General features: G+C 35.5%; 1 protein-coding gene across 4 annotated transcripts in view; it reads right to left on the reverse strand.

Annotated features, from left to right (window-relative positions):
* Window positions 1-4,231: 4,231 nt before the first annotated feature.
* LOC127790265 (3beta-hydroxysteroid-dehydrogenase/decarboxylase) overlaps window positions 4,232-19,414 on the reverse strand; it is a 60,940-nt gene continuing 45,757 nt past the window's right edge. For 3 of the 4 annotated variants that reach the window (XM_052319646.1, XM_052319644.1, XM_052319645.1), the window contains exons 12-13: window positions 8,423-8,489; window positions 7,775-8,161 (exon numbers count right to left, since the gene is read on the reverse strand). In XM_052319646.1, coding sequence (XP_052175606.1) covers window positions 8,016-8,161; window positions 8,423-8,489 — 213 coding nt within the window. In that variant the 3' untranslated portion in view covers window positions 7,775-8,015. Of the gene's footprint in view, window positions 4,718-7,768; window positions 8,162-8,422; window positions 8,490-19,414 lie in introns of those variants that run through there. The other variant, XR_008020744.1, reaches the window with a different exon arrangement.

Here is a 19,414-nt window from a genome sequence, read left to right on the forward strand (position 1 = left end):
TTAGTTCGAAGCTTCAACTTTTCTACCATATAATTAGCGAGTATGTTTTGCAACTTCTACTCTTAATGGTAACATTACAAAGCTTTCCCGTTGTTATGCATCATGCGAGAAAGATATTGTGTCAAAGCCATTTTCATCTTTAGTGAGCATGGCACTAGGGTTGTTCAATATTTACTTCCCTTTTGACAAGTGAGATGATATATCAATTTTGAAAAACAATAGTAATGTGCCCAAATCCATGATATTTGATGCACTTTTTGGCAATAATACACAGGGATGATTTGATCCCACTTTATTGTCATCTTTGAGAGTTGTCTTTGATGATTCTACTTTTGAGAACAAAACTTTGAGATTTAATTCCCTTGGTTGGTAGCATTCTCCCTACACCTCGAGGATGTAGTTAGGGTTGTAATCGAGTCGAGCCTAATTTGACCTTAGGCTAGAGCTCAAGTCGAGTCTGGAAGTTGAGCTCAAGCTCGAGCTTGGTTAACATAGTCCGAGCTCGAGGTCAGGCTCACCACCATGCTCGAGCTCGGTCGGCGGTGAGAATGGAGGATGCGATAGTTGGCAGTGAAAGGCGAGGTGGAGGCTAGAGCGGCGAGAGAGACGAAGTGACGACGAGAGATGCGAGGCGATGGGCTTTAGTGAAGGGTTTTTTTTGTCTTTGAAGCCGGCGGGAGAGGCTTCAGCATCAAGAGGCTATGGCGATGTGCTTTAGCCGTGAGGGGTGGCGATGACAGGTAGCGGCACTGTGAAAGGAATGAATTCGAACAAAGTTAGACTTAAGTTCGAATCGAGAGCTAACTCGTGAGCTAACGAGTCGAGATTTATTGAGATCAATCTCAGCTTATTTATAAATCAAGATTCAAAATTAGACTTAAGTTCGAGTCATTTACCTTAATGAATGAATTTGAACAAAAATTTTTCGAGCTGAGTCCGAACGGCTCATTTGCAACCCTAGATGTATTAAAGTTTTTTTTTTCAATTGCTTTTCAAGCTTTTAAGGCTAGATGAATGACTTCGGTTAATGTCTCGTAGGTTGAAGTTGCACGATGTTTGCAATATCAATGTGTAGCCCATCAAAGTTCCCAAATACCTTTATGAGATAGGGCATTCTCGTGAGCTTAAACTATCCTTTTCAGGAAAAGAAGGCTCTCTAAAGAAAATCTTGGGGAAGGTATGTTCAACACTTGGAAATAATTAAAATGTGAGTTTTCAACCCATCTTATGCCAACTTTTGATCTTAGTTTAATCTTTCTTTTTTTTTTTTCTCTTTATTTCTTGAGATTCTCCTACCAAATTGAAACATGCCTCTTCAATTTAATGGCCAGGATTTGTTAACTTAGCTTTGTCACCTTGAATATCTTTGAGCTCAGCACAAATGTTTTGACAATTTCGAGCCAATCAATCAAAATATCAAGTTGTAGTAATCATCTCTCGAAAATTGGGAATATCAACCTTGAACTTGATCACCAATTTCGGAGGACGACGGTTAATGGGGTGGTTGATGTTCCCAAGGTGCATCTTCATTAGTTGAATGGTCAACAAAGAGATTATCAACTTCTGTCTTACTAATTGAACTATTGTCATTAGAATTTTTATTCTAATTCGAATTCGCGACCCTTGATGCTTGCAATTGCAATTCTTCCACCTCAATTTTAAGGATTTCTTTAGCCAGCATTTTTTTTTTTTTTGGCATCTTGGAGATTTTGTGGTAAGAGTATACAATAGCTTAAAACACCACAAAAAGTACAGTGTGAGAGAAACAAAGCTCAATAATGGACTTTCCAGACCCAAAATTAATGGTACGGCATGATGTTGACTAAGCACTAATGCCATAGATGGTACAATAATTCCTTTCTTCTTGTAAAACTTTAGCCAATCTAATTCTAATATTAAGATTAAAAACATAGGCAGCATACCCAGATCATTAAAAGAATATATATATATGGGCAACATATCTAGTTAGGCCATTAAACAAAAAAAATCTAGGTGGTTGAGCTAGACCAATTATAAATAAATAATAAGAAAAATATAAAAGGTAGCTTAATCAAATCAAATAATAGTACAAAAAAGAAATAAATAAACAACTGAAAAAATAATGATAAAGATTTCAGAGTTACTCTTTGAGCATGTCAATAAAAGTTAATAACACTAATATTAATTAAATTATCGCTTTAAAATATTAGATAATGTTTGTTAAAATAAGTAAAATAAAACTCCATTGAGATAATTTATTTATAAAGTTTAAGATAAGTTATTCGAAAAGAGATAAGAGATAAATTTATCTAAAAAATTTAAGATAAAAAATCATGTGACTTTTTTTATTATAAAATTTAACAAATATAATTGAAAGTACTTTTGTCCGAAATATTTTTTATATTATACCTAAGAATACAAAACACCCGAATTCTTAGAATTCTCAATTAAAGATTAAAAGGAAGAACTTGTATTTGTATTATTAAAATGGATGGATATTACATAAGCACAAATGCCTTCTATAGATATTTTCTGAGTGACAATTTAGTATATTTTTTATACAGAATTTCTTTAGAACTACTTAATTAGTGGACTATATCATATTCATTTTCACACTTTGTTCTTACCTTTAAATAATTTATTTTTCAATGTGTCAGAGCTTTTTGCTGATCGAGTAGGGATGCAATGTGTTGTCTTCTTATGGCATATTTTCATTTTTTTTTCAAAACTAAGTAAAATGTTTCCAAAAAGAAAAAAACAAAAAACTTCTGCCAAAATCCAATTCCATAGTAAGAAATCCTAAACATATTAAATATAAAAAAAGTAACAAACGTAAAAAAAAAAAAAAAAATGACATTTCATTTTTCAAAATTTATTGTCCATTAGTTCTTTAATTATAAATTACTATACATTATTTCTCTAACACTGTCAAAGTTTAGTCCATTCGATTTCTAAACATTAATCTCAACATACTCTCTATTTTTAAATGTTAGATATACTAATATTATCTTCCACTCTACGAAACACACATGAATTAGTATTACAATTATACTTAATTTGTGTGTTGTTACCCCTATTCAAAAATTTATTTAATTACGTTTAGAAAATAATGATTACGAGTTTTTATTAATACCTCAAAAGAAGAAGAAAAAAAAAGTCAAAGAGACATGGACATAAAGGGGGCATAATTTTCCAAATTGATAAATGCATGCACCTAGCTCCTCATAGATAAGGACATTGGGAGCTCTAATTTGAGTTCCTTGGCCTTATATATGAATAGAATGTGGAAAATGGGCATAACTTGGAAGCACAAGTACTTCAAAAATGAAGCCTTCTTTGATTTGGTGGTAGGGCACTCTTATTGCGAATGTGACATTAAGATAGATAGGGGGGGGTGGTTGGGCCGCCCTCAAATGAATTGCATGATTCCTCCCTTTCATGGGATGGGTTGGCACCATGCAAAGTCAGTCTCCCATCCCCCTCATGGCCACACACACACATATCATGGAAGATGCCTTCCATTTCAATATTGGTTTTTTCATTTTTTTATTTAAAAATTTGCGAAAGGACTCTTTCTTTAAAAAAATCAATATCTAGAAAACAATTTATAAATTTCACATCATCTTTCAACTCAACTCTGAGTCGAGCATTCCTTTCATCTTTCTAGATGTATGCCTTGTTAATATTTCGAATTGTATCCCCAACCTTAGCTATGTAGCAATCAGTTCTGTTATTGGTATAATTTGCACAAACAACCATATTTTACGTTACATAGCTTAGAAAATTCTAAGTTGACACCTTATGGAGTCTTAAATTAATTAACTAGATAAATGGTTACCCCTTAAAAAGTTATTTGTGACTATTTAAGTAGTAAATGATCGTAATATATTTGATGTTAACTGAATAAATTCCAATTTTTAAAGTTATCCATCCCCAAATGAATATAAATTACTGTGAGATACTTTATGTAGAAGGATTACACCTTTTTAGTTTTTAATTTTTTTTACTATTAATTATATAGAAAACATTGGTCCAACCATGTAACATGAGGAAGCCTCGCCGAAAGGGTCTAAGTGGAACTAACATTTTAGGATGACAGTTATGAATAATGATATATTTAGAAATTTATTATTTAATGTTTACATAAAATATTAAATAATGTTTGAAAACATAAATAATTTTGAGACTAAATACAAATTTTTGAAGTAAATATTTAGCAGTTGAATCACACAGAAAAAATCAACCATCATTCTTATTATGCCACATGGCACCTTAACAACGTTGTTTTAAATACAAATTAATTTATTATTGTAAATGACTTCATTCTCAAAAAATAAAGATCATTTCACATGTTATAATAACTAACCCCAACATAATGTTTTACTTAAGAATTGCATTTTTTTTATTTCTTCACTCCCATGGCAGAACGAACAACCACCCCCCCAACACACATGTTGCATAGGTAGGTGAATACCTGATGGGCCTAAATCAGTCCGAGGGCAGAAGAGCATTGCCATATTCACAACAAGAACCAGACAAAGCTTGGAAGACCACAGTAGCATGATCTTCTGCACAAACCGAAAAAAGAACCGAGGAAAATGAAACAGGAGAAGACACGAAGCGCGAAAAGGGGCAAGTCTTGACCAATTTAACTAGCAAGAGGTTTAAGAACGCTTGAAACAACAACAACAACAACAAATACAATATAAAAATCTTAGGAAACAAACCAACCAAAACATCTATATATATATTATAACAAAACAGCCGTCAAAATTTTTCCCGCCCATTTTCAGTTACTATTTTAATATTTTATTATATTTTTTAATTTTTTTTGTTTACCCGAAATAGAATTTTTATAGGTCATTAATTAAGTCTAGATTGGTGAAAAACATGTAGTTCTTGGAACACGTAAATAATTTTTTTATGATTGAATAGAGTTTGGAAAATGTGTAAGCATGCTGGTAGATGAAGAGACAAGATCTAATCTATATTATTAATTTTTAAATATTAATATAAAATATTAATTGAAATAAATTACAAAAAAATGAAACTTTCTTAAATCGGGAGAAATCTTGAGATATCAGGTAATACCGTCGAATACCAACTGCCAAGTAAATTTTTTATTTTATTTTTATTTTATATATAGTTTAATTAATTTAAATTTATTTTTTTATAATTTTAAATGTTATAATTTTATATATAACTTAAATGTTATAATTTTATTTTTTAACTTTATTTTTTTTATTACTTCCTTAAAAATGTGACATGTCTTAAATGTGATAATTAATTGCTAGAGGGAATATGTAAAATCATGTATGGATAATCAATTTTAAAATTTTGATTATTATTATTTATATAATTAATTGATTATTTAAATTATCTTTATTTTATATATAGTTTAACTATTTTAAATTTATTTTTTTATAATTTTAAATGTTATAATTTTATATATAACTTAAATGTTATAATTTTACTTTTTAATTTTATTTTTTTATAGTTTAATTTGTTGTTTTCTTAAAAATGTGACATGTCTTAAATGTGGTAATTGATTGCTAGGAAAAATATGTAAAGTCATGTATGTATAATTAATTTTGAAAATTTGATTATTATCATTTATATAATTAATTAATTATTTAAATTATATTTATTTTATGTAGTTTAATTAATTTAAATTTATTTTCTTATAATTTTAAATGTTATAATTTTATATATAACTTAAATATTATAATTTTATTTTTTAACTTTATTTTTTTGTTGCTTTCTTAAAAATTTGATTTGTCTTAAATGTGGTAATTGATTGTCAGGAGAAATATGTAAAGTCATATATGGATAATTAATTTTGAAAATTTGATTATTATCATTTATATAATTAATTGATTATTTAAATTATTCTTATTTTATATATAGTTTAATTATTTTAAATTTATTTTTTTATATTTTTAAATGTTATAATTTTATATATAACTTAAATGTTATAATTTTATTTTTTAACTTTATTTTTATTTGTTGTTTTCTTAAAAATGTGACATGTCTTAAATGTGGTAATTAATTGCTAGGAAAAATATGTAAAGTCATGTATGTATATTTAATTTTGAAAATTTGATTACTATCATTTATATAATTAATTATTTATTTAAATTATCTTTATTTTATGTAGTTTAATTAATTTAAATTTATTTTCTTATAATTTTAAATGTTATATTTTATATATAACTTAAATATTATAATTTTATTTTTTAACTTTATTTTTTTGTTACTTTCTTAAAAATTTGATCTGTCTTAAATGTGATAATTGATTGTCAGGAAAAATATGTAAAGTCATATATGGATAATCAATTTTAAAAATTTAATTATTATTATTTTTATAATTAATTGATTATTTAAATTTATTTTTTATATTTTAAAATATTATAATTTTATATATAATTTAAATATTATAATTTTACTTTTTAACTTTTTTTTATTATTTTCTTAAAATTTGACCTGTCTTAAATGTGGTAATTGATTGTTAAACATGTAAAATCATGGATAATCAATTTTGAAAATTTGATTATTACCGTTTATATAATTAATTGATTATTTAAATTATCTTTATTTTATATATAGCTTAATTAATTTAAATTTATTTTCGTATAATTTTAAATATAACTTAAATGTTATAATCTTATTTTTTAACTTTCTTTTTACTTCTTTAATAATTTGACCTATCTTCAATGTGGTAATTAATTATTAGGAGAAATATATAAAGTTGAATAATCAATTTTGAAAATTTGATTATTATTATTTATATAATTAATTGATTATTTAAATTATCTTTATTTTACATACAATTTAATTAATTTAAATTTATTTTTTATAATTTTAAATGTCATAATTTTATTTTTCAACTTAATTGATTATTGTCATTTATTTAATTCTCATTTTTTTCATTGGTCTACTCCGAAGATGTGCTATATGTTGGACTTGGAGAAATTAAATACAAATTAAATTTGTGTTTTGAAAATTATGTTAAGTAAGATTTAGATTGTGTGGCAAAGCGTGGGAAAAAAAGAGAAACTTAATGGTGATATGTGATTTGATAAATTGAGAGAAATTGAAGAATTTGAAGAAAGAAAAATTAATAGAATAAAACAAATATCTCTCTCTCTTCTTCCTCTTCATTCCCGTTCAACACTTTCATTTCCTCTCTTCTCCTTTCTCAATTCTTCTTCTTAAATTTTCTCTTCTTCTTTACTTTTATTTAGTAAATTTTAATCGTATTTTTTTATCCAATTTGGTCTTCTGGTGTAACATAGCACCACTATTCTATGAAGTGAGTGATATGAATACAACTAGAAAAAATTAAGCATTGAGGGTTCGTGTGGCACGCACATATGAGACAAATACATGTGAAAATAAAAAAAAAAATATGTCTACCATTGAATGCATATTTTAGAATAAAGAGGTTGGTTATCTTTTATTTTTTTTTCCTGTTATCGTGTAATTTTTGTATTTTTTTACGCATTGCTTATTGTATTACATGTTAATTTAGGTTTATTTTCTATATGATTTCGAGATAAAGTTATGTACTTTTTATTATTTGTCTACCCTTGAATGTATATAAGGAAATCTTTCAAAATTTATAATCATTTTGTTGTATTCTCATGATTGTAACACGATTATTTTGTTTATTTTTTACTTATTTATTGTGGTTTTCATTTATTGTAATTACTAAATTATACAACTTTCGCTTTAACGATTTGTTTTTTTTTTTTTACAATATCCATGCATCGCATGGGTAATCCACTAGTTGAAATCATATGCCCAAAAAACTGGTGGAAGCTCCGGCGAGCAATTGGATCATTGAAGACATGGGTTGGGTGGTAAGTAAACATTCCGTTTCCAGTAACCTGCACACTAACATGGTATTGTTGGGGCATAAGCAAAATACCAAGCTGCCAATGTTCTCAATCAAAATCATCACCAAACATGTTAGCAGAGCCTAAGCAAAGAAAAATTAAATTCCTGCTGTGCTCACAGATGTCAAGTATCTCCTGTTACTGAATCTTCTTAGAGTTGAGGAGCTTTCTGGCAGCATCAGATTTTAAATTGCATCCAAATGAGGAAAGTTTGGAGGCCAGATTATCTATCTCTTCTTCCTTTTTCTCGTAAACCAAGAAAGCAACAAATGCAATCGGAAGTCCTACGATAAGGAGAATACCATATTCAGGTCAAAGTTGCAAAAAAACCTGATGTCTATTTTCAAATATCATCATAGATTTCATGTGGACAAGATAAAATATACTAGATAATGTACGTGCATTTTCCCCCCAAGCAACAATACATTGCCGGGATTCTGCAAGTGCCGTGGAGAAGAAACGAAATGTCAAAATGATTCTTAATTTATAAAGGTAACCAGGACTGCTCAAAACAGTCCCTGAAAGAAGAGCAAGAGAGAACAAACCTATGATAAACAAATTCTGCAGTGATATGGCACCAAGGAAGCTGATAATCAATAGAGAGAAACCCACCTGTCCATCAGCACAGAACATAAATACACAAAAGAATTCAGTGCAATAGCTTCTAGGATTAAACCATCAGCACATTACAGAATGTATAAAAGAATTCAGTACAATAGCCTACACGACTAAAAGCAGCTACCTAGTTGTGCATATCTTACAAACCCTTGGTCAAAGGGCATTCACCTGACTGTTTGCAAAAACTTTTTCTTTTTTCTATTTTTGTTTTCACCCAGAAGAGTACAGGAAAAATTGGGAGAGGGATCTGATTCTAGAATGATTCAGTTCTTTTGCCTGTTAATGTAAGAAGCATTTGAACTTCTAAGAGGTTGTGTTCCATTCTCAACCCCAAGACTTATCCTGATTCCTCAGAACATTCTTCAGCTTGTCATAACCAATCTGTAGATATTTATTTTTTAATAACTTAAGAAATTACATTCATAAACGGCTACCATCTAAGAGAATGAGCCTTCGTAGCAATGGTAAAGGTTGCTTCTTTGCGACTAAAGATAACAAGTTTGAGTTGTGAAAATAGCTAAAAAAAAATAAGGGTAAGACCACGCACAACAAATGACTCTTCCCCAACCCTTGCAAAGTGTGGAACCTCATGCACTAGACATACCCTTTTTATCTTACAAAGTTACATTCATTTGCCAAAGGCATATCAGCTAGTCGGCAGAAAAAGCACCTAAATCATGCATTTAGTGGGATTTCTAATTTGATTTGGAAATTATATCCTTGTTTGTTTGGGCTGACAATGCATCAGTTTGATTATGAATCTTTTAATTGCTGTAAGAGATGGAGGTAACATCACGAGTAATGGTGATAATTTACACCATATGCCCCCTTATTAAATGTTCCCCAAAGTGGACTTTATACAAACCATGTCCTAGCATTTACCAAGTTCCCAATTCAATTGGTTATTCCAGCCTAGTGAGCATCTGTACGTGGATCTATCCATTGTTATCCCCAACCTGAAGTCAAGACAAACAACCATTAGATGAACACAGCTCTCTCTCTCATCGCAGCCATATCTGTGTATGTGTGTGTGTGTACATAACAGTTTGTTGAATGTAATAGATACATACATGTCAAATAACATTTCAAAGGGGCAGTCACCAGGGTGCCCAAAATTTATATCTACCAAGTGAATTGTAATATGTATACATCTAGAGTAGAAGTGGAAGATGATGAAGGGGCAATGCCAGAGTCCAAGCTAGGAGAAGACGAATGAGGCAGAGATTCTAATGAGGCAGAAATTGTATTGGGTGGAGCACATCCAATGGAAAAATGCTACACTCTAATCTTGCCCGATCAGAAAAATGGGTGCTATACCCCTGTTGTGGGGAAGATGTCATCCAAACTGGATTACGTCTCTGGTATGCTTTTTTGAACTCAAACATGGATATGCAGGCCTGACAAAATGGTGGTAGGATCCTATCCCTACACTCTCTAAACAAATATAGCTTTTGGACAAGTGTCCATACTCCATACATATGTAGTCATCATCATTCGATTCTTCATTCTTGTCGATTTGTGCAACTTCTTCAGCCAGATGCCATTTCCACAAGCAGTTGGGCAAGGTTTATAAAGCACATGCACCAACTTCAATTTTTCAAGAATAATTCCATCTCGGATAAGTCTTTCCATCAAAAGCCTTTAGGTTAGAAAGAAGAGAAGAAATACTGCAGCCACTTACAGACAAAGTCAAAGAGGAAACCATTTTCAAATTGTTAGAAAATAATGAAAATAACTCTCAAGACTTAGATGCACATAAATGCTTCTTGAAGAGGAGGAAACTATTTTCAAACTGTTGGCACTTAGGAGATAGAAAATAATGAAATTAACTCTCAAGACTTATATGCGCATAAACGCTTCTCAAAGATAATTGAAAGTTCTTCTTTAAGTGAACAAAAAAACAAAGGCAGCACTATCTCTGGGATTCAACTAGGCCATGTTGGATGTGTCCATTCAAGGGAGTTGCTCATCGCTACTTGAATAAATGTAATTGTCATGTACCGCCTAACATTTGAAATTATAATTTGGAAAGTAAGGGGGGAAAAGGGTGTAACCACGCGCACATGCTTGATGCAAGTGGCGTGAGTTAGTTAGGCTTCTCTTTGTTGGCAAGAACTCTCCCATTTGACTGTGGGGAGATCAATACAAATAAGGACTAATCTCACCAGATGAAAGGCATGAATGAAAATCATTTCCAGTTGGAATTCTCTCCCTCCAATTCTCTGCTATCTCTCCCTCAATTCTCTCGTTCCCTCTCATTTCTTCTTATCTCCCTCTCATTTATCTTCTCTAATTTTAAGAATTCTTAAGGAATTCTTGAGAATTCCATTGTCAGACCTCTAAGCTCTGACAATTTGGTATCAGAGCCAATCCTGGCCAACTCCGATCGCGGTGAATTTAGACAGATGGGGAGGGCGGATGAAGAACATGGAAATGCAGCTGCAATAATTTGGATCCACAATGACGGATCTGCAGGCAAGAGTGGATCAATTGGAGCTCGGATCCAATCGTACTCGCGAGGCAATCATCTCCATCGATCGTAAGCTGGATGGAGCCGTCACTCAGATCCAAGAGGAGGTCACTCACATTCGTGAAGAGGCAGGAGTTCAAATCAAAGAGCAACTCCAAGGATTCATAGTTATGTTTGCTTAACAACACTTGGTAAGACTATCCCTTGATTTCCCTCCTAGAGAAAGATCTGATTCGATTCTCCTAGGGCAAGGGGTGAATCATAGGAGACCGGAACCCTCTGAAATTGGGGATGATCCGATGGAAGGAGGAGAAAATGTGGTAGGGCGAAGGCAGGATGTAGTAGGAGGGCATAACCACACGGGGATTCCTATGCCAATGCTGGATATCCCCATGCTTGATGGAAACACCCCTAGATTGTGGATTAGGAGGTGTGAAAAAATGTTTGATTGGTGTGGCCTACCTCAATGATGCAGGGGATGATTGGTACCAAGGATGGTCCAAAGTGAAGGAGGAATGTTAGTGGTCTGAATTTGCTGAAGAATTGTGTGAAAGATTCAGAGATAAGGGAATGACTGATGTGGTGGAGTTATTCAACAAGATCCAACAAGGGTGATCAATGTTGGAATATCAACGTAGGTTTGAAGAGTTAAAAGGCGTTGATGCTCAACCATAACCCCTATCTAGTGGAGGTTTACTTTGTCTCTAGTTTTATAAGTGGATTGAATGAGGAATTAAGACCTATGGTGAAAGTTTTGCAGCCTAAAACTCTCGAGCATGTCGCGGAGAGTGCGATGTTACATGAGCTGACAGTGGAAGCATTAATGAAGAAGCAAAGGTCAATGAACAAGAGTGGGACACACAATGTGTTAACTCCTGTGGGGAACCAAGGAAGGGGAGCTATCAAAGGGATGCAGGGAGTGAGGAGCTTACCTCCACCGACTCCTAAAACACATGGGGACTGGTTAATGGAGCAGAGGAAGGAAGCTGGACTCTACTTCAAGTTTGGGGATAGATATTTCCTTGGGCACCAGTGCAAGAAGCAATTGCTTCTATTAGAAGGGGAGGAAGAAAACGTAGAAGAAGAGGAAATGTTTGATGTGCTTGAAGAATGAGAGAAAGACAATGGTGAAATTTCTTTGCATGCGGGTTGGCCAACAATAAAATCATAAAAGTGGAAGAGAGTAAACTGATGATCCTCATAGACGAAGGGACTGTACAATTGTTGAAGTGTTCCCTGATCAACACTCAGCCCCTCACAGTAACCGTGGCCAATGGGAACAAAGTGGTGAGCAGATCAACCTGTGTAGGCTTCTGTTGGGAGATGCAGGGGGAGACCTTTGAGACAGATCTCAGGTTGTTGAAATTGGGGGGGTTGTGATGTGGCTTTGAGGGTAGATTGGAAGAAGCATGTGAGTCCTATATGCTTCGATTTTAATAGGATGGAGGTGACATTTGAGAAGGAAGGGAAGAGGATGACACTTGTAGGGAGCAAGGAAGTGGGAATGTGTAAGATGATTACTGGGAAACGACTGCAAAAGATCCTCAAGCAAAAGATGACTCGGGTGCCCAGCTCTTTTCAATCCGAGCATTGGAAGAAGAAGAGTAGAAGGAAAGGAGTGAATTGATGCTGGTTGTTAGCAGTCCACCTCAGAATAAGTTGGAGGTAAATCAACTTGACCTACTCAATATACTCTTACTTGAATATGAGGATCTCTTTAAGGAGCCCACAGCCTTACCCCTCCCAGAACTCACAATCACTCTTATCACCCTTAAACCTCTGTATGAACCCTTCAATGCTCGAGCCTACACATACCCTCCAACCCAAAAAACAGAGATAGAGAGTGTTATATATTTGCATCAAGTAAGCCTAAAGGGATTAGTGAAGTCAAGTCATAAGACTCCAAGCGGCAGTTAGTTAGTTAGGTTTTCTAACGGTAACTAATGGCGTGAACTAACGGTAATGTTTGTTATTGTCTTGTAATGTCCGCCCCTATTGTTTATAACTAGAGGCTGGGGTAGTCACTTAGGGGTATGATGAACGAGTGCAATTGTGAGAGAAAAGTCAAGTCTTTGATAGCCTCTGTAATCTTGGTGGTTTTTCGTACTCATGAGAGACTGTTGTTGTATTGATTCATTCAAGATAGTAAAGAAGATTGCTCTCAGGTGTTTTAAGGCTAGATGTAGGATCATCAATCATTTGATGATCTAAACCAAGATAATTCTTTGTGTTATGTGGGTATTGTTTTTTTGTTTTTTGTATTTTAATTCTGTCTTATTACTTTCTTATTCTTTATCAATCATCCACGTGTGTGTGTGTGTGTGTGTTCTATTAAGGCCAATTGAGTGCTTTCCAAGTGCTCCATAAGCCCAAAAAACCCCCTCAATTCCTTTACTGTTGTTGGAGGCCAATCTATCATCGCTTGCACCTTGTTGCTATTAGCTGAAACCCCCAAATAAGAAATAACATAGCCCAAATACTCAATTTCCAGCTACCCAAACACAAACTTCTTGTTGTTGGCCACCAGTTGGTTGTCCGCTAACACCTTAACACACATCTTAGGTGTTGTTCATGCTGTTCCAAACTGCTGCTATACACCAAGATATCATCGAAAAACACCAACACAAAACGCCTCAAATAATCTCTAAAAATTTCATTAATCAATGCTTGGAATGTAGACAGAGCGTTCATCAATCCAAAAGGTATCACTAGGAACTCGTAATGCCCTTCATGAGTCCTGAATGCTATCTTCGGAACATCCTTGGGCCTAGCCCGAATTTGGTGGTAACCATATTTTAATTCAAGTTTGGAAAAGACCCTAGCACCATGCAACTCATCTATTACTAGAATGGAAAATTTGTTTGGAACCGTTACCTTGTTCAAGGCCCTATAATCGACACAAAAACACCACGCCCCATCCTTCTTCTTAACCAATAATACTGGGCTAGAACTGGGTTGAATGATTTTCGCGGCCAACATTTCACCCACTAACTTCTCAATCTCATTCTTTTGCAAATAAGGATAATGATAGGGTCTTACACTCATCGATGAGGATCTCGGAATTAAGTTTATGGCAAGGTCCCTTTCCCTGCTAGGTGACAGCCCCTCCACAACAATAAATTGTTAGATATAAGCCCTTAAAACCAGTTCTAGTGAGACAATAGGGCTTGATCTTGTAATTCTTTAAACCCTAATTAATGACAAGTTTTATGTTTAATTTAAATTGCAATATGGTTTGAATTGAACATACAAAATATCCTTTAGTATAATAAGGAGTGGATACCATTCTTAATTGTTAAGAATAATCAAGACGGATAATCCACAATACGTTATACTATAAATATGTTCTTAGCCATAGAGTTCATAACCTGGATAATTAGTAACTCGCAAAGGCCAGCACATCGTCTTCCTCCTTGTTCGGTATAAGATACCGAAAGACAAGATTGGTGGATCTCGTACCACTCTGTATAAGATACAAAAGGAAGACGAGTGGGTGCTCGTTATAGGAACGAGTTCACTGAACGAGACTGTTAATATTGAATCACATGGATTTTATTTCACGGGTCAATGATTCAATATTAACTATGAATTTGCATTAGTCCTTAGACCTGAGATGACATGGTTATCTGTGTGTTAGTGGATTACGATATCAGCGATATTATATGGTTGTCCTAATCAGGGATAGTCGTACGTATCTATGTGCCTACTTCAGTGACACACGGGATATGTGTGCATCTATCACCTCGAGATATACCAGGAGGATATCCTATGCGATCCAGTGGTCACTTGACAATAAATCCTTGGTCGAGGTAATATGACGACGGAATTTGGATTCCGTAGAGATTGTGTCATATTAATCAAGTGTGATTGTTGGATTTGGTCATATGACGAGATCGAGAGATTTGACCTACTAACCGTGATCTCATATCTCGTCGGGATATAGAATGATAGAGAGACTGTATTGCAGGGCACTGCAGTGTAAGGTTCACATTCCCACTTCACATTAAATTGGGTAATCATGACATATTGCTAGATATCACTCATGATTTACGAGAATTAATAATTGATTAATTCTCGTTGTCAATTTAATTGTGAACCCAAAAAGTCCCACCTAATAGAAATCGTTTTAAAAGAAAAATGGGCAAATTTAGTAATTATGGAATTACTAAAATTATAAGTGCAATTATTTATTAAAGAAATAAGAATAATTAAATAAGTAATATGATTATTTATTTAATTATTAAGTTGGATTGGGCTTTTTGGTAGCACCTAAAGTGCAGTCCAATAGCACTTAGGGTTTTAGGGTTTTTTTTTGTCTATAAATATAACATTAAACCCAGAATCCATATAATCAATTAGTTGAATCAAAACGGAAATTTTAGAGAAAATTTTCGTGTCCCTTTTTCTCTCAAGTCTATTGAAGTCTTGACAGTTTCGGGTGGACTGACTCGGCATCTCACGCGTGGGAGATATCAGGCGGGTTATGGACTACGAAATCAGATTTCGTTTCAAGGTAACTTTTCGTTGTGTCTTCGATTTAAACCGTAAGATTTGAAAAACGTGATACCAATAAAATCAGATTTTATTTTTCCGCTGCGTATGATCAGATCATATTTTCTAACATAAACACCCTTCCAAATTCGGCTAATGCCTCTTTCAACAATTCCGGAACTACGAATCTTCTTCAAATTCAGCTGCCATTGTCCCCAATTCCAGCAACATCCCTTCCCCCTTCTCCTCGAATGCTTTCACCATAGCTTTTAAAGATACCAATGTCTTGCTCAAGCTAGGATCCCCTTGCAGAGTTACAACCATGCCTCCAACTTGAAACTTCATGGTGAGAGTTTTCCAATCCACATTCATCTTGCCCACCGCTGCTAGCCACTTCATTCCCAGAATAACATCCGAGCTTCCCAACTCCAAGGGCAAGAAATCTTCCACAATCTGCAAATTTTGGAGCTAAAGCTTCACTCCCTTGCAAATTCCAGCCCCTTGAACCACCACTCCCGTCCCCATAATCACATCATACCCTGTTGTTTCCTCCCTGATTAGGCCCAACAGCTACACCAACTCAACAGAAATAAAGTTATGGGTTGCTCCTCCATCAATAAGGACCACAACCGGCTGCTGCTCTATCTCCCCTTTTATCTTCATTGTTTGGGGTGCTGTCAATCCTACCACAGAATTTATGGACAGCTCAATGGCCTCACCCCCTTGTGCTGGTTCCCCTACTGCCTCCCTCTTTCAGCTAATGCACTGGTTGTCTTCTTCTGCCTCTACCCATTGTTCCTCCTCCTTTACTTCTTCATCATATATCATCATCACCTGCAACTCTTTATTCTTACACTTGTGACCTATTGTATACTTCTCGTCACACCTAAAACACCCTTATCTCGCTTGGACTTCCATTTGGCCTCGCTAAGCCTTTTCCAAGGATGATTACTCACCCTCTCACTGTTTTGGGGCCGAACTGGATAGGGGGAGTTCGCTGCCAAAGATTTAGAAGTTGGTTGCGCATAGGGCTAAGGACCCCCACGCTGGTAATTTGGAATAGCGAGTGAAACGGACTGACCTTTATTCGAAGTCGATCCAGCTGCATTTCCCCGAAGCACAAGGTTCCTCTCTTCTATTCGTTGCGCTAGGTCCATCATTTGCTCCAAACTCCTTGGCCTCAACACCCTCATCTCGGCCTTGATCTTCGGACTGAGACCGTTGATAAAGTGCCCTTCTAGCACAGCTTCTGGAAAATTTTCCAGAGGCGATGCCAACGCCTCAAAGCTTTGACGGTAATTCGAGATAGACCCTCTCTGCCGAAGAGCTAAAAAACACTCTTCTACTGACCCTTCTTGTGTGGGTCGGAATCAGCTTTGCAACAACAGCTTGAAATCCTCCCAAGTCCTCATTCTTCGCCGCTTTTCTTCCCACTGGAACCACGAGAGGGCAGGTCCCTCCAAACATACAGTTGTTGTATCTACCTTCTCCATATCCGTCAACCCATTTACCGAAAAATACCTCTCGACCCTGAAGATCCAGCCATTTGGATCACCCCCATCGAAAAGTGGCATCTCCAGCCGGCGATCGCGAGGTTCAGGTCACCAACCTCCCTCGAAGCCCTCTGCTTCAGCTCGCCTCACCCCAACCTCCGGTGTCGCTTCAAAATCCTGAGCGAATTCCGGCAGCTAGCCTCCCAGTTTCTCCTTGTTCTTCCTCTCCCTCTCCTGCTCTTCCAATCTTATTCTCATCCAAGCAAACTTTTCCAGCAAGCCCGCTACATTTTTCTCCACCGATTGAACCTCTCCTCTCATAACATCAACACCCCGTTGCATGCCTTCCATCCTCCCTTCCAATTCACCCACTTGGTCGGTCAGGTTCACCATTAGGATCGATGATGCTCTGATACCAAATTGATAGGAACCCAAGAAAATTACACTGAAAACTGAATTCAATTCCCACTTCAATGCGATTACAAGTAAAATCTGGGCATTCGAGAGGCCCTTCACTCTCCCTAAGACTCAATACAAGCATAACCTCTCTCTCTCTACCCCCCCCCCCCCCCCCCCCCCCTTCCTTTACATATTCCCCACTCTACACCTTAACCGAATTCTGTTATGCAATAGCTGGGTTGTTACACCAACAATTCCCCACTCTACCCCTTGTGCACATGGCTGGCTGTTATGCCAACCAGCTTATTTACACCTCTGCCCTTGATCACTGCCCCTTGGACCTTCTTTGATAAGTTAAGTGAACCGGGGGCCTAACAACCTATAGCTTTCCTTAATTAGGCATTGGCTCCTAGATATGCAGGGTTGAGTATGTATGAGAAGGAATTTGTGGTTGTGCTCATGGCAGTGGACAAGTGGAGACATTACATTTAAGGGGGCCAATTTGTAATCAAGACTGATCACCAAAGTTTGAAGTTTCTATTGCAACAAAAACTTCACACCCAACTACAGAAGAAATGTATGGCTAAATTGATGGGCCTTGATTTATACCATACAATATAAGAAGGGGAAGGAAAATATTATGGCAGATGCCTTATCCAGATGTCAAGAACAAGGGGAGACAACAACCATTACCGCATTGATACCGAATCGATACCAAGAGGTGGCTAACAACTATGAATCAGATAAGTAGATCAAGGGACTTTTGGAGCAGTTGGTTTTGGATCCTAACAACAAAAGAGGATATACACTACAGAATGGGGTACTCAAGTACAAGGGGAGGATAGTAATTGGGGATTGCCCCACTGTTAAGGAGAAGATCCTCTAAACACTGCATGGATCTCTATTGGGAGGACATTCAGGGATTCAAAACACATACCACAAGGTGAGACAACTTTTCTTTTGACCTAAGTTGAAAGAAGCAATGGTTAGGTTTATAATGGCTTGTGACACTTGCAAAAGGTGCAAGCATGAGAGAGTGGCCCCTCCTAGGTTGTTGCAACCCCTAGAAATTTCGGGACAAGTATGGTAAAGTGTGTCCATGGATTTTATTAAGGCCCGCCCAAATCAAAAGGAAAGGACTGTATACTTGTGGTGGTCGATAGGTTTACGAAGTTTGCCCACTTCCTAAGCCTATCTCATCCTTACACCACCCAAGAGGTTGCTAGAGTGTTCCTTGATCAAGTCATCAAGTTGCATGGGGTTCCTAGAACTATCATTTCTGATCGGGATAAGGTGTTCACTAGCCTTTTTTGGCAAACACTATTGAAGTCTCTGGGGGCAAGGCTTCGCATGTCCTTCGCTTACCATCCAAATGGATGGGCAAACGGTGAGAGTCAATCAATACTTGGAGAATTACCTAAGGTGCCTGAGTTTCCAATAGCCTAAGGTTGGGCATAAGTGGTTGGCTTTTGCCCAGCGGTGGTACAATTCTAGCCATCACAGCTCCATCTGGATGTCACCTCTTGAAACCTTATTCGGGTACAAGCCCCCTTTACTACCTGTGACCCAGGAGTTCACCAATGTGGAAGCAATAGATGCCCACCTCTAGCAAAGACAGGAGGTTCTCCAGCAGCTCAAACGAGATTTGGCCATGGCCCATAATAGAATGAAGCAACAGGTAGACAAGGGTAGAAGTGAGAATTTGCAATGGGAGAGGTGTTGGTGCATGCAGAAGTATAGTGGTTTTAGAAAATAAAACTTTTGAGAGAGCCATAAATGCTGGATGATATTGGAGAGTTGCAGCCTTTTTTTTTTTAAATCTCATATAGGCTTCTCATTTATTTTCTCTTTATATAGAGCCAAACAACCATAAAGGCTAATCAAAGCATTTACAACAGCTTTGGAATACAAAAAGATTCCTAGAGAATTAATGCTATAAATGCTATATTGGAAAACAAAAAGACTACTATAAAGCCTTTCTTAATACTTTAAATGTTGTTTATTTAAATGCTTCTAAAAACCACTTTAGATGCTCCTTGATATGGTAAAAATCATAAATTATCTCA

Source organism: Diospyros lotus, chromosome 14, assembly GCF_014633365.1.
Source record: "Diospyros lotus cultivar Yz01 chromosome 14, ASM1463336v1, whole genome shotgun sequence".
Taxonomy (NCBI): domain Eukaryota; kingdom Viridiplantae; phylum Streptophyta; class Magnoliopsida; order Ericales; family Ebenaceae; genus Diospyros; species Diospyros lotus.